The 27,320-nt window shown below is 37.5% G+C and overlaps 1 protein-coding gene across 2 annotated transcripts in view; it reads left to right on the forward strand.

Moving 5' to 3' along the window:
• LOC129358726 (cGMP-dependent 3',5'-cyclic phosphodiesterase) overlaps window positions 1-27,320 on the forward strand; it is a 167,245-nt gene that overhangs the window by 43,833 nt on the left and 96,092 nt on the right. Inside the window, exons 1-2 of one of the 2 annotated variants that reach the window (XM_055027837.1) lie at window positions 10,532-10,685; window positions 10,886-10,976. In XM_055027837.1, the coding sequence (XP_054883812.1) occupies window positions 10,651-10,685; window positions 10,886-10,976 (126 nt within the window). In that variant the 5' untranslated portion in view covers window positions 10,532-10,650. Of the gene's footprint in view, window positions 1-10,531; window positions 10,686-10,885; window positions 10,977-27,320 lie in introns of those variants that run through there. The other variant, XM_055027836.1, reaches the window with a different exon arrangement.

Here is a 27,320-nt window from a genome sequence, read left to right on the forward strand (position 1 = left end):
GTAAGCCCATTAGTCATCTTATTTTTCCTGCCATTTCACATTTTAATAGCGTTACTCAGCTTATGTGATCATTCTTCTGCATGGCCGTGGATGAAGGTAAAGAGTGAAAACAAATTTCAGTCAAGACCTGGAGCCAGATAAATCTTCAAGCATTCCTCTTGGTACTAATCTAAATGGCATAGATTGAAAGTACCCACTCTGAGCTTATGTGAAGATATTATTAGTTCTGTTGGAAAGGCTTAAAATTTGATCTCTTTAATTAAAAAAAAAAGGCTTTTTTTTCAGATGTAATATAACAAATATTTTCCATTTGTAAAGTCCTCCAGCTAATTCGACTTCCTTCTGCTGAGAAAAACTTGCTGCTGCTGCTGCTGTCATTTTTGTTGCTGAAAATCCACCTGAAGCCTCTGTCCATTATGAACCAGTGACAGTGACCCTCGCAAGGATCAAAAGATCAGTCTGGGAAACTATTACAATGGAAAAAGCCAGGCTTCAACTGGAGGTCAGCAAATTTGTGATATAAAGGTCAGTGAACTGATGACAAAGAACAAAGAGAAAAGAATAAAGCAGATCATGTGTCCACTCTTCTTTGCCGGAGGCCTGGAAAAGCTGTCCGGTCCACTTCTGGCTGGCGTCCATGTGGCTCTCTGACAAGTTTAGCATTAATACACTCGCTTTGCACACTGACAGCCTTGCAGAGTCGCTAAAGAACCAAAATCTTTCAATCCAGGATGTTAGTTACTCACCTAGTTTCAGTTTGTGAAATGCCTATTCATGTTTTGACCCATTTTACAACCATAAACTCCAAAGTATTTCATTGAGATTTTATGGAGCAATTTAAAACAAAGTATATTCATGTGTATGGCCCAGGAAAAGCTTAGATTTAAATACAATTAAATATATGCTATCAAACTTAAAAATGTTTGTTCACAATTATTGACGTTCATCATCTCATCTGAATGACTGAGCTATTTTGCAAGCAAGAATGGAGCAGTGAGCAAATAGAATATTCCCAAAAGGTTCCACAATGTTTTCATGCTTTGAGAATAAATGCAAATGCATGACACTCTTTTTAGAATTTTGTGAAATATTAAAACGATGTACATTTCCATCCTATTTCTTAATGACTTGGTGTTGGTGGATGACATAAAAAGGAGCTTGTGCTTTTAATGTGAAAAGAAGGTGGAACGTTTAGGGAACAGGGGACTATTCCATAATCCATAATCCTTATTATGATAAGGATTATATATTCTTCTCAGGATGTATTATTCTGATAAGATCAGTTTGTACACAAATTAAGATATTTCAATATAGCTACTGTATATTCAGACATAAATATAGAAAGTTAGTATAATTTCTGAGATTTCTACTGAGCGATAACTTCTCTTTTATTCTCCCATCTCTTCATTTTTTTTCTCTCTTCTTGGTGAGGAGACGGCGCATGTTGGTATGGAAACTGGCTTATAAACCTTTTCAGGTTGCCAATGTACTAACTCGCATAGCAACCACCAAGCATGCTCTCAAACTGTTGCTCTGTGATTTCTGATGAATAGAAGTCTAAAAGCTTCATTATTTTTGGTGCTTGTGTGGCTATTCCGCAGGTCATCACACAGCGTGTCACTGCTGCAGCAGCACAAACCAGCCAGTTTGAAGTGAGGGAGCAGGATCACCAAGGTCCCATTTCTACCGAATCAAAAGGAATTACTCCCACGCATGTACCTTGACGTCCCACTCAGAGGTGCTTGACTGTATGAGTCATGTTAATATGTTTGCCTACCAAATCCTTGAATTTGATGATAATTTGATCTACTGACACCCAAGAAATGCCATCACAGTCTTTATTTACAAGTTACATTTTGATGTTTGTCAGGTTGTGAATCATGTGTGGAATATGAGGTGAGTTATTTAACTTGCCTGTGTGTGTGTGTGTGTGTGTATGTGTGTGCGTGGGTGTGTGTGTGTGTGTGCGTGTGCATTTTTAAAGAGCTCTACCTGCGTCCTGTTCGAAGTGTTATTGATATAAGTTCAGTTCATTGTTTCCAAATGCTGCAGAGTCCGGTTAACAAACGCACTGCTCTGTTGAAACAGGTTATCAATACAAACAGTGGCACTCACTGTTTGTACCGTCGCACTACGTGTGAGATTGCGCACTCCTTCGTGACTTTCTAAAGTAGGGTGTGTTTGTATCGCTTTCCTGCTGTTGTTTTACTGCTTGTGTTGTTTAAGAAACTTAGTTGTAACAATAAGGAAAAGTAATTTTTCACACACACACACGCACACACTTCTGCCAAAGCATACAGCCTATTCAAACCTCTTTTCTCATTTAGTCATTACTAAAAAGCTGCTCAATGAAGTTTTTTATGTGATTGATAGGTGAAAGGGAAATTCCATGTTTGCTTTTACAAATTGAAATCTAACATGTGTGGGATGCATTTTTCATTGAGCCCCCTTTACTCTAATACTCCTAAACAAATCTAGTGCAAAATGCCTTCAGAAGACATTTCATAAGTACAAAGTTCTACTGCTTGTAATTTAAGTCTCAGTATAAATCCAGCTTTTCTGTGAAGGCCTTAGAGATTTTGAGAAAATATTAGTAAAGTATAACCGTCATGACGACTACAGAAATTGTCAGACAGGTCAGGGATAAAGTTGTGGAGAAGTTTAAAGCAAGTTTCGGTTTAAAAACGATAAAGATTTGAACGTCTCAAAGAGCACGGTTTGATCGGTCATCAAAAAATAGAGAGAGTACCTGCAATCCTCCCACAATTTGAACTGATAGGCAAGATGAACACAGTGTTTATCTGGAAAGCCGCAGAAGGCCCTAATCCTGAAGGAGCTGCTCAACTACTCAGGTGGTAAGACCTAACGACACAACAACTATTAGTGTAGCACTCTGCAAAGCTGGTCTTATTTGAAAAGTGGCAAATGGAAAGCTGGATTTGAAAGCCACATAAAGCCTTGTTTGCAGTTTGCCTCAAGATATGTGAGTAACTCAGAAGATACTGGGAAGAGAATGTTGGAAAGAAAATATCAGGAACGCCAGAAGTTTTCAGGGTGAAGGAAAAAACGCAAGAATCCTGCAGTCACTTTGTGTTTTTTTTTTCAAGTCCACGGCCTTCTACAGACACTAATTTATTATGCAACATTTCTTAGATGGTATGTAAATTAACTGAGTTAAACTTATTCTGCTTTGTAATGAATTTTGTCTTGAATTGTATTCATAAAAGGTTTGCATCTCTCATTGCAAAACCTTTCAATGAGAGATGCATTGAAAGGTTTTGCAACCTTTCAATGATTATTCATTTGACTTTTTTTTTGCTAAAATTCTACATGACAATGTATCTTTGCATTCGTTTTCTGTGTCTGACTGATCCAGTCCTCTAAGTTGATTAATTAGGAAATATTGTAGGTCACTTTTTACCTACTGACTTCAAACTCCTTACTACTACTTTAAAACCTTTTTTCTATTCATGCAAACAGCATGAATAGAAAAAAACCCCACTGAGAGCTCCTTTTTATCTAGTGCAGTTCTTAAATCAATTTTCTAAATGCACATCACTCATTGGGCTCATCTGCTTCCTTAAGTGGACATGCTATGTAGATGTCAATTGATTTGCAGAAACCATTCAAGGCAAAATGGAGTTGGTGCAAGAGATTAGAATTTTGACCAAGTCCAGAGATTTCGGTTTGAGAGATGAACATTGCTGGAGCTCTGGTCCAATCAGAAAAGCTGAAAAATGGCAGCAGAGGCAGTAGAGTGAGAAGGAAGTACCAAAAACTTGAATTTACACACACATTTGAAGAGTAAAACATAGAAAAAGACAAAGTATGAGAAACATGTGAAACAGACACAAGACCTTGTAACAACATGCTATCCTGAAGAGGAGACGGCAATTATCAGAAGAATAAATCAAGGGGAGATGAGTCTGGATGTCAGGCTGGGCAGTTTAGATTAACAAGCAGGGCTGGTGAACTAAAATGAAAACATGTCTTAAATTGTTTTTAGATCCAATGTGATATTAACGTTTTTATATAAAATTGTTTCATTTATTCAGCGTTTTCCTCATGGGTTTGTCAACAAACATCTTGCTAAAATCAGGGTGCACACAATAGAAAACATAGAAATGCAACATACTCAGCGATTTTTCTCATGCAAGCAATTCTTATTTGATTTGATATTCTGTGTATAGCGTATGAACTGCCACTATCTTATCCCTTGGAAGTAACTTTTGACAACGTCACGTTAAAGGAACAGACACAAGTTTTCCAGCTAGCAGCTTCCTGGTGTTAAGCCAAATCAGTCCGATATCATCATCAATGATGTCTCATCAAGATTAAAAATATAGTCTTCAATAGATTCTTAATCGATAGCAGTGTAGAGCTCGTTGCCAAGTGCTAAATGTACTGTATTCTTGCAACAGATCATCTTTTTAATGTTACACTCACCGGAATCAACTGGATTCAATAGAATAAAAGGGTTCTGATACAGAGCTGGCTATCCCTGTAAACCAAAAACAGTAGACGAGTGTTTACACATACAGCTCAAGATGTTTTGAATGTGTCCGATGAATATGAATGATCAAGTGTAGCCGTCATCATCAGTCTATAGTCTTTGTGTGCAATAAAACCAGAAATGCCAGCCCAAAAAATGTTAAATACAGTCAGAGTAGAAGAATGTTATTTCATATTTGCATTAACTCAGCTTGGCTCAGTCTGATACAGCAATCTGAAGAAGCTCTGCTTGTGTGGGTAATAGGAGAGGTTCTCAATCAGTGCACATGTTTTCGAGCAGGTGTGTGTGTAAGTGTGTGTAGGATATTGTTAATACAGTTCCACCATTATGTAGATTAGCCCTATTCCCCTGAGAGCACCTTTACCGTTTAGAGCTTTCAATCACTTGCCAGTTTATGGGACTTGGGTCAGACACACACATTTATCATCATTCACAAACACACAGCCTGCATACACACATCAGGTCCTGTGCATAATTGTTCCTGTTATGTATATACACACCGAAGATCTCGTCTCATGCGTTTCAGGCCAAGGACACTGACTGGATCCTGGTCCATTTCCAGCTCCCTGGTTTGCTAAATGTCTCTGCATGGTATTTGTTTACGCTGCCAGCCTTCCACAGTTTTTGCATGTGCTTTATACACGTGTGTAGCAGGGTAATTGAGTGACTAGTTTCAGATCTGTGTGCTGATTGCATTTGAGCGGTAACAACAGGCCTGGTTTTAATCACAAACTTTTGATCGATTCTCTTTCGAGCTACAAAGAAAACAAAAGAAAAACAAAGACACACACACACACACGGCTAAATTCATCCACCTCCATTCGTGCTCCTTATCCTTCAATCTGGTGATGCATTGCTTTGATTCCGTTTGCAATTCACCAGCATTTTTACATGTAAATAAGCACTCTCTTGTAGAGCCAACACAGGCAATAAACATGGGGGAACATCAGCTTTTACATCTGAAGCAGGATAACATTTCCATACTGGTTCCTTTATCTTTCAGAGATTGGGAGCGCGACCTGAAGAAATGGGCTCTGATGACACACAGAAGCGATTGTTTCTGACAGGATGAGTGTACTCAGTTCTGAAAAGACCAGGATGTCATGCAGTAATGAATTATTGCTGATCGTCAGTCATACAGCACTTGAGCATGTCATGTGAGCTTGATATAATAAAGCCTTGATCGTAATACTTGTCTCACTATATCGTGGAAGAAGCAAGATTTGTTACTACATGAGAAGTGCGTCAGAAAAATCCAATACAAATATCAGTCCATCAGTGAAGGCAATTAGATACAAGCTATAAAATAATGACGAGGACAAATATGTGCTTTTTCTGTCATGGCAGCTCTGTCTCTGCCTAATAAATTACAGCATTTGTATCATGAACTGTGCACAGTTGTGATCGTTTCTCAGCCAGCTCTGGTCAAGAGGTTGTGATGTGCTGAAATAGCCATTTTATCATGTCCACAAAACCCCACAGCCTTAGGGTTTACTGAGACATGGCGTCGTTTTATAGCAAAGGGCTGCAAATGAACAAGAATCAACCTCTGAGTGGTTGCTCCAGTGAACTCCCTGTTTCCCTTCGGCTATGAAATAATGCACAGGATCTCTTGCAGCTTGAAAAATGCATTAAAGCAAGAGTATTCAACATATGACATTGTGATGCCATCTGTGATTATATAGCACAGAGTCCTAATTAACTTGGTAATGGTGCTTAAAAAATGTCACACATTCCAAGATCTCTCATTTGCTTAAAGTAATTTCATGCTCTGAAGAACTTATTGCTTACAGAACAGTGGTTTTAAGTAATTTTGAACAGTTTTCAATGTAATTCAATTAAAGCAGGACAGCTTACTGGATCTGAGTTATTTACTGTAGTTTAATATCTTACCTCTTTGAGTTATAGTGAGAAATGTGTGTATAGTCAGAATAATCTTAAACTTTTCCTCTACGCCAAACTGATTTTTTTTGTATGCGACTCAAACACTGTACATTTACATGTGAACTGATCCTGTAATGTCAGTAAGACTTCCTGTAGCTGCTGGCCTTGTGGTTTGTCGTGAGATTGATGGACTATCATTATTCAGTTCTGCTCCACCTGCAGCGCAGCATCATGTTAATTGTCCTGTCTCCTTTAATGTCACCTCAGAGAGTCAGCTGCCAGTGTCACTTTGGATTTCCTTTCTTCGACTGTGTGGGCTTCTGTGCTCAATACTGTCACTGAATTATATGTCAAAACCTCCAGTTTCTTTCCAAATAGTTTTATAAAATATTTGAAATATGTCATTATTTTAATGACATATTTTTTTCAATGACAGTTTTTCAATGACATATTTTTTGTCTGTTTTGTTTATGTGAACAATATCTCCAGCTGAGATATTTCAGCCCAATATACAGCCCTTGCGGGGGGAAAAAATGAAGAGTCCACTGCACTGAACCCATTGAAACCTCCTGGTTATTCCACCAAATATTGATTTTTGAACTCTTCCTGAGTTAAAACATTAGTATTACTGTTTCTAAATGAATATGAACTTGTTTTCTTTGATTCATTTGAGGAAGGAAAGCAGTGCAGCGATTTCATTATTTTGACCAGTTCTCATTTTCCGCAAAAAAAAAACAAAATTTTTGCTTGGAATTTCAGAGACATGTTGTCAACAGTTCATAGAATAAAAGAACAATGTTCATTTTGCTTAAATGTATACCTACAAAAGGTAAAATCTGGGAAACCGATCATTTTAAGTGGTCTCCTACTGTTTTTCCAGAGCTGTATAGGACAAGACATTTTGGCATATGGTGTAGCGCCATTGCTCCTCCACATTAAGAGGAGTCAGCTGAGGTGCTTAAGATGTTTAATCAGGACGCCTCCTGGATATGGCTGCTGTTAGCCTGATGACCTGATCTTGGATAAGCACAAAAAGATGGATGGTTTTGAAACATTGGAACTTCTTGCATCATTCCAGGATTGAAAGTTTGGCATAGTAACAGATCTGATGGGGATGATTAAAAAGCTTTATTTTGTGGTTACTAAAATCTTGAAGGTGTATGGCTGGTCTTTATCAACTGATGAAGCAGTCAGGCTGGGACAGGTTGGTACGATGATCCTTTTGGGTTAAAATCACGGTCTGTGACCTCTGGCTCAAAGCTCTTCATATTTTCACCTGCAGTCCTCTCTCTGCATAAATAGCTCTGCATATATTGGCCTTCTCCTCAGCTCCTACAGAAAGCACATTGTCTCATAATTATGTTCTATTCCTAGGAGACACTGAACGTTACACGGTTATGGTAATTTCGGAAATTAAAACACCCAGAAAGGGAAAGTGAGACCTGCCTACTAATAAGTTGGAACATTTATGGATAAACATATTAACTCTAACAACATCCTGCCAGACATTAGTAAATTGCTAGTTTCTAACGTGCAGCCCCAATTAACCTCACATATGGCAACAGTGCGAGCAAAGATAAGAGTCTAAAATGCCCAATTTAGAAATTGCATTAGTTTAGATATGTCTCAGAAAGAAATCAACTCTGATAGGCCAATAAAACAACTAACTACTGCTGAAAGATTTGCTTCGTGTTGCTTAAACACTTATTACATAAAATTGAATTGTTTCTCCGGAAAGTAAACCCTTTGGGTCTGTGCCCTAAATTCTTGCTCTATGCTCTTTTTTTTTTTTCCTGGGGAAAAAAAAGTTTAAATCAGGCCATCCAGAAATGTTACTATTAATAATTAAATTATAACTTGAAACTAGTTTTAAACACATTAACCTCATTAATATTAATGTAAACCTCAATACCAAAATATGTTTCATTTGGTGGCTTTAGGTGCTCCTTGAACCTTTAGTTCAGGCAGCACAAACTGGGAAGCCAAATGCAAAAGGCTCCACGGCTCTCATAGAATAGAAACCCCATTTACCTTTCCTGTTTCTTACACATCAACATCTGGGGCAAAATGCTCTCTTGCTGACTAATGCCTCTTGCCCATTGCCAGGTGCCATTGTAATGAGATAATCAATATTTTTTCCTTAACCCATCACTGGTCTAAATGTGGAGACTGATTGTTGCAAAGCTGCACACAAGTCTCCATTACTCTTATGTCAGGAATCAAAATGAACACGTTGCCATTAATATTTGTTTGGCTGTGTTTTTTGTCTTGCATTAACATTTAAAGAGTGTTACAAAATAAAACATCATAGGAATCAAAATCTTTAAAAATATTAGTACCATTGGGACTGGTTATGTGATTCAATCATATTTCTGAAATAAAAATCAATAGGCAATAATACAATAAGATTTGTATGATTATCCTAATTAGTGTTACAGAAGTTAACACGCAGGTATGTTGTTCCACATTGTTTTAACATGCATATTTTAATGTATAGGGAGCTCAGACTGCCACAGATTTTTAAAAATTTGTTACATGAACTCGACAATGTGCATAATTTATACACATAGAAACGAAGAATTATTCAAACGTTGCAGCAGGAGCCAAATGATACTACTAAATGTCACAGCACACTATGTACATGCTCTGTCTGCACCAACGAAGATTTAATTAGCTAAGTAAGATTGCTCTATATAGCAACTTTTTCTGCTTTTGTAACTTTGCCACAACAGTGTTCAGAAAGCGCAAAGTGCAAGACTGGAGTATGAGACATGTTAGAGGTAAATAAAAACTCAAAAACAGCTATATAAGATCTGAAATACTCAAAATACTGCAAAAATTGTAATTGTAAAAGTGTAATTCAGCTCATAGTTATTTGACCACTTGGGGGAAGTCCTACACAGTGCAAATGGCATAAAATTTCATCACAAGCTGGCCAGATAAACATTAAGCATGTAAAATGTGAGGAAATAAAAGATGGTGACACCAGAATTAACTCACTCAATTTTTACAAAACCCCCTCCCCCATCATTTTGTATCCATATTTCACAGCCAAACGTTGTGGTTTCCCTAATGTGGATGATATCAAATCTTCACCCGTCATAGCGTGTACCTGCTCTTGACTTACATTTTCTCAGGTCTTTGATGCCACATTTAGAATAAGAGCCATCAGGAATGCATCAGTCGTGTGCAATGACTGTGATCCGTTTATCATCAAAAGGTGTCGACAAGACAACTTCATTCTCTGATTCAAATTACAAACTAGATTGAAGACATCTTGGAAATAACCTGATGTGGATGTGAGTAAGAACTACTGTGGCAAAAGTAAAGCTTCTACTTACTTTCCATGGAGCGAGATCATTTGCTCATTCTAATATTGTGATTTTTATTAGGGTTCACTGAGACTCTCTGTTTTTCTGTAACCTCATTGATCCACAACTGCCAGATATGAGGCAGAAATTCAGGACTATTAGAATGGAAAACTCATTTATCCCTCCTGTGTTCAGCGTTGTGATTTTTATAGCTATGGTGATGCAGGTTATTATGTTTTTATTTATGACTATATTAAACGTATCGCTTTCTTGGGAAAACTAAATAATCTTGCAAGAATAGAAATACTTCTTATTTCACAACATCAAACTTCAATATTTTTGTGTTTTCTGCAAAAGACCAACACGCAGTGAGGTAAGGCTACAGCTACTGCATATGCGACAGTTTTCGTTTTGGAGCTGAAAATGTACCAGAGCACATGACTGATAACAAATCTAAATGCATGCCACACTATTCAGATAATTATTTAAAAAAGTTAAACTAAATATAATTTTCCTTATCATTCCGATTATATTCTACTTTGTGTTGGTCTATCACTTAGAATCTTATTTAAATTTTCAGAAGTTTCTGATTTCAACCTGACAAAATGTGATTTTCTTTTCTTTTTTTTTTGTATTTTGTTTTTTTTTACAAAGCAGTGTGTGTCTCCACAGTGAGGAGGTGAAGCATAGGTAGGGCTGAGGGAGGCGGTAAGACCCAGAGGAGGAGTAGTGAGAGAGACAGACAGAGAGAGAGAGGTGGGAGGAGAGACGAGGAGGAGCGACTGCCTTCACTATCGGCTCTATGTGTTGCCGCTCATGGTGTTAGCACACCAGTGTGTGTCTCAGCCTGCCGGCGCGAGTGAGTGCATTGCTGTGCAGCTGTGTGTGTGGATGCGTGTGTGACTCCGGCGCTCTCTCTGCGTTGCGACAGGTGGAGATGACATGACTGCGCTCGAGAGGAAGAAAGCAAAGGACCTGTAAGGGCTTCACACACATTTCACACAGATTCCTTCACACCTTTACATTCTTCCCTCCACTTCTCGGACAAGATAAGTTGCCGACAATCTGGCTTATCAACAAGACATCCTCCAGCTGACTTTCAACTTGTTTAGAAAGAGAACCCACACAAAAAAATTAGGCACAAAGTGGTCCTGACTATCGTTCTTTATTTCTGCAGACGTGGTCAGCAAGTGTTTCTGCGTCCTGAGGAAAGTTCAGTCCCGGCTCTGGGCACCAGGCAGTCCACCACGTTGTCCGAACAGCTCCAGGTAGGGTCTCCTTGCCTCTTCTCTTCAGCATCCTTTTTCTTGCCTAAATGTTGTTGTAACAACTAGAACAAATGTAAAAAGAAACCGAATTAAAAACCCTTCACACTTTCCTCCTCTCCTTTCCCCCACTCATTTTCCAAAAATGAAAACTTTTATTCTTTTAGCTACCTTTTATCCCTTCCTCTGTCCTTCATTCAGACACTTTTCTTTCCTCTTCACCTCTTCTGCCTTCTCCATCTTCTTTTGTATTTGCAAGTGTTAAACTTCTGTCTGGAGGAGGTAAGTTTAAACTTCTGTTTCTGCAGCTTTCCTTCAGGATCCGAACAGTGAGAGACGTTCCTTTCTCTCTCTCTCTCTCTGAGTGGGCGTGGGTTTGTGTGTATGAGAGACAAAAAGCTCCCACAACAGCGGAACAGATAAAACATAAAGCATCCACGAACATAAAAGACAGGAAGTTAGACAGTTACCTCTCTGAATCTCTGATGAGCAGCTCAGCATCATGATTTGTGTCTCTTTAGGGAATTGTGTGTTGTCCATTTAAAGTCATGCATTCTTGCTGATCACTAAAATGGAATTTCATTTTGATGTCTTGTGTTTTTTTGACTAGCACACCAATACTTGAAACTTGGAATTGCTGCTTTCTTGTTTCCTCACTTATACAACGTGTCTTTTGTGCACGCACGCAAAAGGAGCTTCTGATTTATTTTGCTGCAGGATATAATTCTGGCAGTGACATTGAAAAAAAAACTATTGTTTGATTGGCTACCAGTGTCGGCATGTTGTGCTTAGATCCAATTACCTAGACCCAATACCATGCATGCTTACTGAGATGCAGGTACATGTTTGTATATTGGGGCAAAGATGTATCCATGCAGTCTATTGCGCTTTACACAGTAAGATGTCGAATGTGTGTGTTACTGTCTCTTTCTGCAGCTGTGTACCTGTTCTGTTTGTGCAAATACTTTAATAAATCTGTCAACATGTGCTTGCCAGTCAAGATTTACGCTCTTTTCTAAAATGGCATTTTATTCACATGCATCTGCGTGTTTTTAGTTTCGTTACAGTCCGAACGCACCTCCGCGTCAGGGCCTCTTAGACGTAATCCTGCAGCCAGCTTGCTTTGTTGAAAGTCCAGTTGGGCTGCATTCCTTTCTCTTGTGCCGTCTTGTTTTTATGGTTGCTCCACTGCTGCTTGTTCAGAATCGGAGCCCGTCCGAACTGTAACACCTCTTATTTGGCTGCAGGTAAGCACCGTCACTAGTGGAAACAGCCTAAAATGATGTGATGCTGGCTTCTTCTGCATCAAGAACTGTGGAAAAAGAGATTAGTTCCTACTTGTTATCGGCAGGAAAATACTAAAATAAAGTATTTTGTTTTGGACACTTTTCTGCAAAATTTAAGAAAAATCCTGAAATATTTAACTGATGTAATTTGGATCCTTGTCTTAGACCTTTCAGTCATTTTGGGAGTTTAAGGGATTTATTTTTTGAACAACACCAGAATAAAACTTCAGAGCATATTTGTTTTGCCTCTACCAGCTGTTATGCAGTGACAGGTGAGGTGCAACCTGGACAACCCTTCACAGAAACACAAAGATTCATGCTTACACACTCGTTCCTGGGATTAATTTCAAATTAACAGTTAGTTTAACAAGAATAAGTTAATCAAAGACTCTGAAGATCATCAATGCAAGTATGAGGAGAAACATTAAAAAAGGAATTAGGATGCCCTGCACAATTCAGAGACAACAGTGCTAACCACCTCGCCGCTGTGGTGCGTAATCTCTGTGCAGCAGCTTTTTCAGAGTCACAGGGGGACAGCCCCATCTTTCAGGTTTACGCTCTGGACAGGCCATTAGTCCATCAGAGACACACAGCCCAGGATGCTCACACTTCCTCCTAAGATCCATTTATAATCACCAGATAACCAAACATGTGGGAAGCCTTCGCAGAGAATATCCACACATCCACGGAGAGAACAGGCAAACTGCACACAAACTGCGCTGGAACAGTGTGAATTTAGACCAGCAAAGTTAAGCTCATGTCAAATAAATCCCACTATGTTCATTTATTGCTGAATTTCTTCAAAAAGCAGATATGATTCAAAAACTGTGCTGAGATATCAGTCTTTGTTGTGTAGCTGTTGAGAAAAGCCAGTGACTGTCTTTGTTGGCAGGTTTTCTGTTGTCATGAATACTTCATGTGTTTGAGTGCATCCACACTATGAGAGAATAAAATAACTGTAGTGGTCAGCAAATAGAGCATTCAGCTTGAACCCAGCAGTTAATCTGCTGGAGGTTTATGCAAGTATTCGATCCCCGTTATGATTAAATACATTTCTATCAATTAGTATGACTGTGGCTGGAGTTCTTGATGCCTGTCTCCAATTAAGTTAGAAAGCAAATTTTTGTTCTGTGGTTGAAAGTTAGGAGTACCTGTAAAAACTCAGGGAGTACATGCAAACTCTGCACGGAAAAGAACTGACTAGGATTCAAACCAACAACTTTCTGACTATAAGGCAACAGTGGCAAAATTCTGCCTCTGACCAATATTAAGATAATATAATTTTGCATTAAAAACTTGCAATCATTTACATTTTGTGTTATATGAGAAAATACTCTCTCAAAAATGATGACAATTATTCCAGAGACCCTCTTTATGATTTTATCTTTTATTTTAAGAGCAATAAATGCAAGATGTTTCAAAACTCGACTCTAGCTTTTTACTTAAAAGCTTTCTAACTTAATTATTAAATATAATAATAAATGGTCTGACTACCTGCCAGTTTTTTTTGTTGTTTTTTTTTTTTTTTTTACTACTTCATAAACTGGTTAGAGTTTTTCTTGGAATATAGTTTATAGCCTGAAAAAAACTATATTACATATGTTTTGATGTTTGTAAAATAATCCACAATGTGAAAGAATATTTAGTCCACTGTTAAAGGAGGAGAGTTTATGTCAATGATTGAGCAAAGGTTTCTGTTCAAAGCAGAAAAAAGATGTGATAAAGTAAGGCTGAACTTGGTTAACCAAAGTGAAGATAAAGCCAGTCTAAAGTTATAAATGCTAAACAACTCGGTCAAGTGGGTTTGTTTGTGTTCAGAGTCTTTGAGGCAATAAAAGCAGTGGAGAAATCTCTGCTCAGACCTCAACAGGACAGATGTGAGGATTCTGTCAGAGAATCACTGTGGCTCCTATTAGCATTTATTTCAGACAGAGGAAACTTATAGTTTCAATCTTGCAACAATTAACCATTTGATTTCAGAGTGGTGATATACTTTCCATCATCCCTGTGGGCCAGTGAATATATCCGTTGAGCTCCTATTACACTTCATCGTGTCAATTTCATTTTGACCAGGTTTCCTTATTTTACCAATTTTCCTTTGATGGAAAAAAACATTATCCGTGAGCTGAATATTTTAGATGGAAAAACTCAGAGTGAACAAATACGAACATGAGCCTCTTAATTATTGTTGTGTATGTGTGTGTTCAACAACTGCGCGGTCATGCCCCAGATAGTGCAAGCCTAATAAAAAAGGGTTGCGGTTGCATAGACCAGGTTTAGCTTGCTGAAGTTTGCCTTCTGCCGTGTTATCGTTTACAGTCTGCAGGCATAAAATGTTCTCTGTGCTCTGACTTCATAGCTGAGGTTCATCAAAAAGGTAGATTTTTCTTATGGGAATAAAGACATAAGTGTTGCATTAGCGGCGTCAAGCGTGTCCTTGCCTGTCCGCATCAACACGCCCGTCTCCGTTAGAATTATTAAAGAAATGTGACCACAAAAATGTTGCATATATAATTACCAATGAGCATGAGAAAAAGAAAATTACTCTCAAATACACTGAGTTCTTATTTACAGTGCATCCAAAAAGTGTACACACCCCCTTATGGCTAAAAATGAGTTAAAAAATAAAATAAATAAATCCTCTTAACTTATTTAAAATCCTATTTTCACCTGTAACATCAAAAACATGAAAACTAATTAAGATGTTTTTATGCAAAGAAATGAAGACCACAGAGAAACTATGAAACGTAACATTTCTACAAAACTGTCAGAAGAGCACAAAGAAGCCAACACAAAAGATCAAGCAAGTGCAGGTTGTTTTACATTTGACAGCAACCTTCTGAGGTTTCCAATAAATTAATAAAACATCAATCAATCAAATTTATTTGTAAAGCACAATTCAGCAGCAAGGGTGTTCAAAGTGCTTTTACATCATAAAAACACAAAAATGAGAAGTCATAAGACACCGCAGAGTCAACAATCGAGAAACCCAGTAAATATTTTACATTTTGTAAAAGTAAATGTGTGCAAAAACAGGTCTGGTTAAAATCTCAAGCAGTCTTGAAAACGTGGTATGAGCTGATAAAAACATTTTTTTAGCCACTATTCTAAAAGATGCACTTGAAAAAGCACTAAACACCACATTGGTGGTGGCAGCATTATGCTACTGTGAAACAAATGGATTTTATTTTCTGCGTCATTGCAAGTACAGAAACACACAAAAAAATTTAAAAAAAAAATAAAAAATTGTAGAAGAAACCTAATGTTGTAGAAAGGGCTTGCCAGAGTCCTGACAGAAACTGAACATCTTCTGTCCACAGTTGGTCACAATCTGATTTGGAAACTTTTGATTAGACAGTTTGATGAAATTGAATTATTTAGTGGTTCCATAAAGTATTTTAAGTTTCTGTGCACTCATGTGGGTTAGTTATTCTTTACTCAAATTGCAAGATTTGTTATTCCATGACATTGTTCAGATTATTTGTGACATTGAAAGTGGAAAAGGTTTTCAAATAGTGGATCCCTACTTTCTAACACAGATGTGCAGACTTTTCATACACGTCGTGAGTGTTTTCCGTCTGTTCATTGGATACGGGAAGTAAAAGACAGAAGCTGAGCTGAGTGATTGGTAAAGCTATTGCTCCATCAATGTCACTTTATTTTAAGCTCAGTCTACACACAGTCGAGCTTGCTTCAGTGCCTGAATAACATAAATAGACGCTTTCACTAAAGCAGCAGGTGACCAGAAACAATCGATTTGTCAAAATATGACTTCAATAAACCAGTGAAGCTCCCACTAATGCCCCGCATTTTCAGCTGGAAGGGAGACATGAGAAAGCAACAACTTTGCCCTTCAAATCTGATGTGGCCTTTTCAGTCTTGCATAAAACTTACCTATTTTTTTCCCCCTACTGTTCCTATGGTTAATGTGAGAGTAGCAGCAGTGTGGCTGCAGCGGTGAGCAGTACACACAACCCAGCGCAATAACACACCGTTATGGTTTGTTGTTTAAGTGAGCAAAGTCTAAGTTCAAAACAAATTATCTCTATTCTTTGTAGAGGATACTGTGGTGTGATGCAGTATGTGAGCGGGTGCAGGTGCTAGTGTAAGTTAATGGATTGTGACTCACTGTGCACCATCAAATAGCTACTGTGTCATTCAGCCCTTAAAGCCTGCTATAGCTGCATTCTCTAGTTTGATTTAATGCGATTTATTTCAGTGAAAATTTCTTGAGCTTGGCTTTTTATATAGATGACGTCAATGAACAGCATGTCATTTCCTTTGTATGCAAAAAATTACACCTCAGTCAGACTTGAAAGTGGAAATGTAATGGTGTTAATGCAAAGAGTTTGAGTTGCAGAGAAGCGTTATAACTTTTTTATAACTGCAGCTTCCTTTACATGCAACTTTAAATAGATCCTATCTCCTTAATGGGACTAGAAGCTCTGATTTCCTTACTTTATCTTTTTAATACATAACAATTTAGCCCAGTGAAACTCCAAATCTTGAGAGTCTGACAGATAATATCCACCAAGTATGCGTTCCCACAATTGGGTTTTATTGCATTGATCTCTGGTGTGCTGAATGAAACTACTGGGTGCGGAATCCATAATGTTCCTCAATTTTTGGAGTCATTCTTCGATTTCAATCCCTCGAGGAGTCCAATGATTACCAGTGAGATGTGACATGCATGAGCCGAGGCTGCAACTGGAGCAAAACGGGGAAATGTGCAGCGAGATGACAGCTTGAATCGATCGTCCGCTTGGTGATGGCAAAAGGCAAACTGGGATGCACTTCAGTTGATCTGGAGCCCATTGCTGGTTGACCTAGTTGAGTGAATGTCTCTGTGGAGTTTTATGTCGAGGAGAATAATTATTTATTTGAGGTATTCATTTACCAAATGTCATCGTTTCAGTTAAGATCAATTCTCTTTTCAATGCAAGCATCTATTCAGATTTATTCATGTGTTTAGATTCTCTTTTTATGATCTGCAAACCTGCTTCAGGTTGAAGAATCAATGCATCTTGTCATAGAGTGGGTTTTTTGCAACTAAAGTGGCAGCGATGCTGGTCAATTCTTTGATAGTAAGCAACATTTTAGAAAATTTTTGAAAATTTTACATACAGCAATTTACGCACCATCTCCTGGAACACCACTGGGCAAAGTTACTACATCCACAATTGTGCACAGGCTTGTAGTAGCTATATTGCTTTTTCACGTCATCTATGGGGAAGAAATAAACCAACTGCAAGGCAGCTGAAAGGGTGTAATGGCTAAAAAAAAACGTACTGATAACAAAGTCTCCATCTCAAATTTAAGTTGATAATATGAAGGTTTACATCGAGATTTATCAAATGAGGCAATCAGGAGGAAACACAAAGCAGAAAAAGAAATCAAGTAATAAAAAGTTGTGCAATCAGTTGCTTGGAGATCAGGGATTTAAGAGTTTGAGCTCAGTTGCCACAACGCAGACAGTTTCTGACAAAAATGTGACACTGTAATTCACTCCGATCAGCATTGTTCTGACAAACATTAGCATGCATCAGAAACCTGAACTCCCATCTCCCCCTACAGCTGGCAGAGGCAGTAGAAATCTTTCCTTTACATGATCACTGTTTTTTACTGCACTTCAGTAGTAAGATTGTCAAAAAGTTATTTTGAACCTATTGATACTAATAAATATTAACAGGTTGCAGGTTTAACATGGCAGTCATCCTCATGTACTGATATTTTTTCTTTTACATTGTAGAAAGGCCTGTTTGTCATGGCTTAAAAGTACAAAATAGCATCTTTTGACTTTACAGTCAGTCCCAAGAATGTATGACCTATGATATCGGATCATTTTATGTCAATGAAAAAAAAAAAAGAATTTGAATAACTTCTTTAAAATAAAGTTCAAATTCCAACTATTATTACTGTGAAATATAATTTGGTTTTTGTGTTCCATATTATTTTTGTTTTTGTAAAATATTGTTTTTAACAATATATTTATATTTTAAGTATGAAACAAAAGGTGTAGACTTGTAATAATTGAAATATTGTTTAAAGCATATTGCAATAATTGTAAAAAGTATATATTATATATTTATAGCATACAGAGCTCTACATTTCAACATCTAGTCTTACCTGTGTTACCTGTGTTTTATCTATATTTCAGGAGTTCATTGCAGCTCTATTATGTTTATAAGTGATAAATACTTCCTAACTTTTTGATGATGGTAAAAGTAAAGTAAAAAGGTCTTAATTTATTTTCTGTAAGTTCCAAATTTAGCATTCATTTATTGGGTCCATCAAGTCCTATTGTTTGATCCCATTGGCATCCTTACTGTTGAAGGGCTCACTGTGGCTGAGTGATGTGAATCCAAGCACAGCAGGGTGGATGTTTTACATTACGAGAGCGCAACGTTGCATTATGCACTGAGAGGTTCAAGCCCAAAGAGGAACTTAGCGCAGCACAGTCCGCCGTGCTTTGCCTGCCATGGCGCTTTGGATCACATACTGTGATGAATGACCACAGACACAAGGGCACCTTCACTTCACAAAAATCCTCTGAGAGTGCTGTATACCTGTGTGTGTATGTGTCAGGGTTAGCATTTTTTCCCTTTGATAAATGGACTGCATTATTTAGTGCTGCTGAATTTTATCTCAAGTGTATCCCTGCAGGATATTGAACAAGTGCTTCTCCTCGCGTTCCTTGCTTGCTTGTGAGTGTGACGTTTGCTTACATGCACAAACACACGCCATTGTTGGCATTGTTGGATAGTTGCTGTCAAAGCCCTCTGGTGACTTGCTTAACTCTCAAGAATCAAAATAGGCATTTGAGGATTCATCAATTACTCGGATAGCTTAACTTGATGGATTCCTTATCAGATCGATGAGTCAGTGGTCAAAATAAGCAATTCAAGGAGACAAGAAATTCCAGTTGTTGCAGAAAAAAGCTAAGAACCTAGAAATCCTCCTTTGTAGTCAGGCAATTACCTTTTTTCTTATCAAAATCTGATAAAATTGTAGTTGAGGAGAGGAAAATTCTGGACAAAGTGATTTTTGCTTTTTTTTCTCTCTTGATGGGACATTTCAAGTTTCAGAGGAGACCTTGTTACTTTTAAATTGTATCTCTCTGGCTGCTGGAAATGTCTTGCAGCATTTTTTTAGGGGTTTGGGGGATCACAGTCATTACAGAACAGAGGTTGTTGGCTCAAAATGCATTGTTCTGGTCCTTCCCTTCAATTTGACCACTGGCTCTGTGTTTCCTTCTGGTAAACAAACTTTTTCTATGTTCATGAAACAAATATTCTAAGATTCATTTATGGATTTTAAACTACAATCTAAATATATACTGGATACCTGTTTTATGGATTCTTTTTGAAGGTTTACACAACCCTGCTGCTCAAAAGCATTTTGTTTTTTGAAAGTCGTCCCTTTTAAAGGGACATAAGCAAGCATTCAGTTGGCAAGACGCATTATTTCACAGATTTCCTTACTGTCATGCTAATGTATGAATAAAATATTTGTTAAAGTCTCTGGCTTTATAACAATACAATGTAACAATTGTATAGCCCATATAGCCCATTATTTTGTTGATAAAAATATTTTAACTTGACACATCTAAATTTGTCTACATTGGTTTTTAGAAGGCATAGCGGAGGAGCATTTACCTTCTATTTTGCAACATTACTTGTAATATTACCTGCAGGCCTGATTCTGGCTTTAAGATGGGTTGTTGTTAGACATGACTAAAGTAGAAAGTAAACAGGATTAATTCGGAGGGGGAAAAATTGCACAAAGATTTTAAGAAGCATAATGTCCAGCCAAATTGCAGCCGTGCTGACTGAAACATTCGGCAAACAGTGGATGACGACCTTAAATATAGCAAGGGGTGATGAGTCCATGAGGAGACTATTGTCTCATCACAATAAAATGTTTAAGAATGTTTCATCGTAAACATATAAGATGAAACATTCTAGGTTTATAAATTTTGAAGTATTTATCAACTTGGAAAAGTGGTTCATTACAGCTGCAGTGAAACGTGTCTGACTAATCTTTGGTTTCTTCTTTCTTTTCTTCTCTTTACTTTTAAACTGTGAGGAGACAGAAAAGGAGACCGATAAAGCCATGACAACCAGAACTTTTGCTAAAGTATCTGCAGTTTTAATTAACTTCAAAAATGTTCCAAACACACTTTAGCATTGTTAGGTGTTCATTCAGAAAAAATGTTAGTTTCATTTGGTATGCTAGTGAAGGACAAGTCGATTCTTCTTCTGTGCTGCCTGCATTCCTTTAACTGTACAATTAACTTTAACAAGTGAGTTCCTCAGCTCTGGGGCAACAATGAAAACGTGACCTTGGGAGATGGCTTTTATCGGGCCAAAGGCACATCATTATTTTCAAGCTACATACAAAAAAACAAACATTGTCACATTTTAAGATTAAAATGCTGGTGTCCATTGAAAATGTTTAATCACATGAATCCACTCGTGCTTTTGTGGGTTAAAATGAACTGGGCTTCATTAATACATGGTTTATGTACATTTCAGTGAAAAGTTCTACTAATCTGCATCTTTATGGAGGCATAGCTTTGAGGATAAAGATTTGGTTGGTTTTGTTTTCTAATAACCTGCTGTCTTTGTAATTGAAATCAAATACTTTTATTGCTTGTTTTCAAAGAAGCAACAAAAGTTCAAAGTTCTCTTTAAAATCATTAAACGCTTTTTAGCATTTCGTGTTATTTTTTTGATTTTCAGGCGTCTAACACAGTTTGGAAGATCAGTGTTACTAAATGTAAGCATCAGTCATAGCATGCATTACGTATAGAGTGTCGACACACCAATGTAAGATTTGCAAAACACTCAATATTTTCAAATCCAACATGTTCCAAGAAACGCAGACTTGCTCACAAGAATGAAACAGAAAACATAATTTAGGAATATTCCAAGGTTTACATTAAACTGTCGAATTACTGTAACTGAGATAAATGCATTATATATTTTTTTATACAGTTTAAGCCATCCTAATGACAGTGTATACAGTATATTTAGTAAGATTTCTGGAAGTGCTCATTAGCTTCTAAATAGGTAGCAATTATAGAAACACTGCAAAAGCATCACAGTACATATATAGAATCTTATGTGCTTCATCTTCTCTTTTATTCACCTCTAAAAAAAACTTGGCTGCTCCAAGTTGTTTTTCAAACAAAAAACAACTTGGAGCATCTCTTTGCTGTTTTATATGCCAGTGAAAAAAAAAAAAAAAAAATCATCCAAAACTTAAGGTGGGTGGCCTGCCTATGCTCTTCTTTTTTTTTTTTTTAAAGCAAGAAGAATAGTTGGTTCTCTCTTCATCTGGCAACACTGCAGGAGCTCGACGTCATCAAGGCCAAGTTAGATAAAAATGTGAGTGCAGAGGCAGGAGAGAAGCAGCATGACTAATAGACAGATACTGAAGCACAAGAACAGCAACATGTGGGGGAAAAGCAGAACATGGATAGGAGGCTGGGTAGTTAGACTGATGGATAGATGTAGCCTCCATTTACTTCCAGGTTTGATGCCTCCCTTACTCTTTTCTTAAGTTGCAGCCCTTCTGTTGAAGTAATTGAACATTACTGAATGAACACTTGAATTGAAAAGAGAACAAAAGGCTAGCGGCAAAGAAAAGAACTGAGGAAGTGTGTGAAAGAACAGCCAGGGAGGAGGTGTCAGTGTGTGATTTCCCAGAGGAAGAGAACCGAAAGAGGGGGGCGTGTCTCTTTGACTCTCACTTTGCTGCTGTCCATTTATGTGCTGCTTTGGGTGGAGATGTTGCTCTGTTGTGCCCAGGAGTATTTGACCTTCATGTATCCCTGTCATACCTTTGTATTCTTTCAGATAAGAGTTAATATACCCAACGCAAGTTTCTGTGTGTCTTTGTGTGGGCATGTCTCATAATGAACCTTTGTGCGCGGTTGGCAGATTTGCATGTTCCCAGGATGCGTTTGCATCTACAGGTAGGCGTGTTCACATGTAGGCATGTTTTTATTCCTTTTTAGATCCTGGATGTCTGGCTTACTAATATTGATCCAATTCTGCTATTAATGGAAATTGATCTTCCACTTTCCACACATACAGCACCCCCCCATACACACACACGCACACACCCCTACACACAACTTACACTTGAAATTTCCCATACAGGCCCAGAGGTCAGACTCCATCAGGCTTGTGCACTTTTTACTCTAAAAGCTCTGCTGTATCAAGAGGGATACACTGAGATGCGCAAGTGGCTTTTAGATATCCCTGTGGAGAGACTGACAGTCAACTGAAAAGGAAATATGAGCTTTTACATCTCTGCAGACACTCAATGTAAAAATGAACAGTGTTCTGGATGCAAAAGTGTCCAAACACCAATGTCCATGCGTCAACTATAAAAGTGTGTACATACTTCAACAATGGTGTTTACTCTTATGAAGTGTTGCCTTGCAACACTTCAGTGTGGGACTCAGACAGCTGCTAACATATTCATATAATAAATATTCTGAGAACCAGGTGACTTTCTTAAAAAAATAAGATTGTGTTGTTTGGAGCATATCGCAAAACCACCGTCCATTGTTTTATCAATATGTTACTCTTTAAACATTCTTGAATTAAATCTGAACAGATTTTCTTTAACATGTAAACATACCATGTTTATATTTGTGGTTGTGAAATATTAAAATCTTATAAAAAGCAAAGAAATACCTACATTAGGGAGAATTTGATTACCACATTAACAGTCAGATACTACCTCTGACTAATGTTGGGCCCTCAGATCACTGTTGTTATTTACTATAATTATCACATGTTATGATTTTAATGAAATATGCCTATAATTATCGCCTGCTTGAGCTCCTCAACATTTGATGGCAGCTGTAATCCTGGCATGAATGATTTGGTCACATTTTGCAGTTAGGTGCTTTCATACCGTTACCTCTCAATGTGAACTGAGAAAACATTTCAAAGGTGACTAATTTTAACAGAAACATCATAAATGAAAGACGTAAACCTTAATTGTCTCATACCATAAAGGCAATAGTACAAAAGGAGAAAATACTTGAACCTTCAACAAACAATGTCTAACACCAAGTAGAAGTTCCAAATTACCCATCCTCATCATTTTCCGTCTCTCTAGGTTAGTTTGATGGGTTTAGGACCCGAAGGATAATTTGCTGAAAAAGTGGCGTCTCATCATCGGGCCAAATGTCTTGGAGAAAGATCGTCCACGGTGTCACGGCTCAGCACACACACTGGCAGCTCATCGGAGAGGGAAGCAGAGCGACGTGCCACAAAGTGCACTGAGGCATTGCCTTTGGCATTTGAGTTGCTTGAAGGTGTCTCTGAAGATGAGCACCTGCAACGCAGCACCCTTTAGCATTTTAATAAGCAATTGGTTTCTGGGGGTGCAGCTACTGTTTTGATTTGGAGGATTCCCTCCACACAGCCCAGGGTGGAGGTCGGCTCTCCTTTGCACCTCTGACTCTGAATCAGTGAACCAGTTTTGCCTTCAGGCAAACCTATACACATCATATGGACACTGACGAAGCTGAAAATGTTTGACAATTAATCTCTGTGGGAAACAAATCACCTGTTCAAGTGTAACTTGGTGTGTAGTTTCAATCAAATCAGCTATTACAGACATCCCTGGTTTGAAAGTATTTAAGTTCTTAAATAGAGATATAATGAATTTTCCAGGCAACTGGTACCATTCTATAGCACAATCAAAAAATTCAAAAAGAATTTAAAGCAAATATGACTTAGCATTATAGCCGTATCTGAAGCCTCTGTCTCTAAAAGCTCGTACATGTTCTGACACTCCCCCTTCAGCACATCATCAATGCCTTTTTCTGCTGCTTTTTACATTTGTTCTTGGGAGGGTTGTAGTTTCTATGAGAAGCTCAGCAGAATTGAAGTTGAACCAGGTGTTTGTCAATTGCTGCTGCTTGTGACGAGGAGGTTTGTAGGGGACTGGTTTACAAAGGAGTCGCTGATGAGAAGAGACAAAAATCTTCCACAGCATTATTTATAGAAAAAGTCATCAACAAGTGAAGAAGATAAAGCGCTACAGTAACTACAAGAGGCTGTCAGCGACTCGTAAATGAGTTGCAGGGAGTTCTAGCAAGAACTGGTTCTACACATTTGACAGTGATCTGCTGCTTTCTTCATATGTCTTCTTGTCTGATTTAACTAGACTTTTTTGAAGGAGAAGAAGAAGAAGGAGAAGAAGAAATGGGAAGTTATGAACTGTTCCAAATATCAGTCAATTTGGTCTCGAATCCTCCAGGTGTGTTTTAGACAAATCTGAGGATGAAGATGGATTCATCCATCACAGAAAGCTCAAGTCACATCACAATCAACAAAAATAATAATTAATGAGAGAAAATTTAAATCTCCCAGCAGTTTGTGCTTCACAAAAGATCTTTGTATCTTTTCAAACAGCCTGATGGCTCTTTGGTGTTGAGCTAACAACAAAATTTTATGAGATTTTATTAGGATGTAAACTTCGATCTTTAAAATACTGGAAGCTGTTTGATTAATATTAATACAATCTGTTGTGGGTGAAACCCTATTAATAATATCTTAAATAATACATGTGAAGAAATATTTATTGCTTGACAAGAGCAAGCAGCTGGATATTCTTCTGCTATTCTTTTATTTCTTTGTTTTAATAACACTTTTTTGTAATAGCCTCCAAGTCAAATTGCAAACCCGTTTCTACAGTCAGAGCTGTGAGTCATATAATGAACTGCATCTGATGTGGTTTGGTATATGAGCAATGTATTTATTTTGTTTAAACCCTTTTAAATAAAATTGAAGCTGTGATTGTGCTATCGCAAGGTTAGCTTTAAAGAAAATTAAAAGAAAACTTCAGAAAATCAATGTAAAACTGCATGATTTTTGTTATTTTGAAGGATGTAGTAGTGAGTCTCTAAGGCATTCAGAAATGAAAAATTTGTCTAAAGAGAAGAAAACATTTTTCTGAAGGTTTTTTTACTTGATAAATACCCTGAGGAATATGTGACGTACTTTTGAATCCAACAAATATGGTAATTTATGAATGGTCAAAGTCAAAATCAAAAAAGAAATAAATAGTCCATCAAATCACATCTATTTGATAGTTGTAGTCAATATCAAATAAAATGTGTATTGTGGTCAACTCTTTGGTATGAGCCTTGCAAATAAAAAGTAAAGCTTTTGTTACTGCTGAATTAAACAACATGAAGATCCTGTTTCTGAGTTTATATATTCTACTTAAGCAATGCTTATGATTCCAGCCTTCAGCTGCTTGTCGACTTGTCTAATGTCATCTGCATCATGAATACTCTGCTGATTTCCTCCATCACAGTTTTCCTGTTGTCCACCATATTCAATCTGACATGTTGGTTTTGTATAGACAGAGAAAAAAAAAAACACACCTCTTTGAAATCTGCATATCGTTGAACTTGTTATAATTGTCTGTCCTTTCCTCTAAAGAGTTTTTCCATGTCATGTATCAGAGATGGGCTGCTATCCATTTGGAAGTGTGTAACTGCTGAGCCATTCGACAGGCGTGCAGCTCGGTGTGTGTGGTGTGTCATTCAGCGGTGCTTCAACTCAGTTAAAATGTCATGTTGATGCCCTGTTCGTCCTCCACTTTGAATCGCTTCACTTCAGAATACATTTGGACTTTTTCTTTTAGCAGACTTTGACCCTTGGGTTGATATTTACAGGCTTGAAATTTGTTTTGTCAGCTTGCATTTCAGTTAAACCACTAAAAAAAAATCCACATGAAAAGCATGTTGAACTAAATTGTTTATTGGATTGTAAATTGACAGCAGATCGCTGAAAACAGAGGAAATTGTTTGGTTGTTTTAGAAGAAACTGAATAACATATTCATACTCAAGTGTGGAAGCTTGTCTCATGTTTAACCCTGTGGAGGGAAACAGGGGAAAATGTTTTATTATGCAGTTTTATATAAACTCTTTAATTCAAATAAATATTTTATCAGGGCTGCAGTTTAAACTAAAAATGAAGTTTGAGCAACAAACAACAAAATGGCCGTCATTTTAATTTTTGTAGGGTAAATGTGCAGTTCCGTCCAAAGTATTTGGTTTTGGATGGAAGAACCTCCTAAATAAGTAGAACAACCATATATAATGTCAAGATTCTTTATAACAATATTGTTATCAAGATATTTGATGTCTGCAATATATATTCAATGTTTATGGGATGGCATTGAGAACAGAGAATATTATTAACTCTTCTACTACTACTTTTCATGGGAAACTTCAGAAAAAGATCTGGTATACAAACTGGAGATGGACCTCCATTCATGCTCTGACCTATAAATTGGCTCCAAACATGCAGCTTGCTTCTGTTAGGTCATTTTTATAATAATAATAAAATAATAATAATAATAATAATAATAATAATAGAGAGGCTGTTACTGCAGGACAATGCCTGGAGCCTGTTTGTCAAGTTTGTCTTGCAGTTTATATTTAATAAATTACTTAAAATTCTTTCTATTATGTAGCTGTGGGGAATGTGCACACAAAGATTTTTTTTTCCAGAATATTCTTCAAAATCAAAACGTTGATAACTTGGGTGAATAAGTTCCTCTATGAATTTGCCTATGCCTGGGTCAGTTTGCCTCACAACCCAGTTGCAGCACAGTGATAGAAGTAAAGAGCCCTTCATGAACATTTTTGTTGTGAAAATAAATCAAACACAGCTGCCGCACAGTTCTCCGACAGTAAAACTACATATGATAGTGTGTTTTTCTGTTTCACTCGTGAATTATGATCCACATCAAATCTTTAGTGAGTAAAACTGCAGCAAACCTGCTGAGCTGTATGCAAGAAGAAAAATCAGAGACTTCCAGGCAATTTGCCTACAAAATTGCAGGGTCTGGGTTGGGAAGACTGAAATGGCCAGATTCTGTTTACTAGAGTACAAACTTTACCACCCTGCAAAACAACCACATCGTCTGTCACAACTACCAAGAATGATTACCAAGCAGACTTAGTGTTGATTGGTCTGGTCAAATCGATTAGCCCTACAATGGCTGCACATGGAT

This window comes from Poeciliopsis prolifica, unplaced genomic scaffold (genome assembly GCF_027474105.1).
Source record: "Poeciliopsis prolifica strain line A6 unplaced genomic scaffold, Auburn_PproV2 SCAFFOLD004, whole genome shotgun sequence".
In the NCBI taxonomy this organism is placed as follows: domain Eukaryota; kingdom Metazoa; phylum Chordata; class Actinopteri; order Cyprinodontiformes; family Poeciliidae; genus Poeciliopsis; species Poeciliopsis prolifica.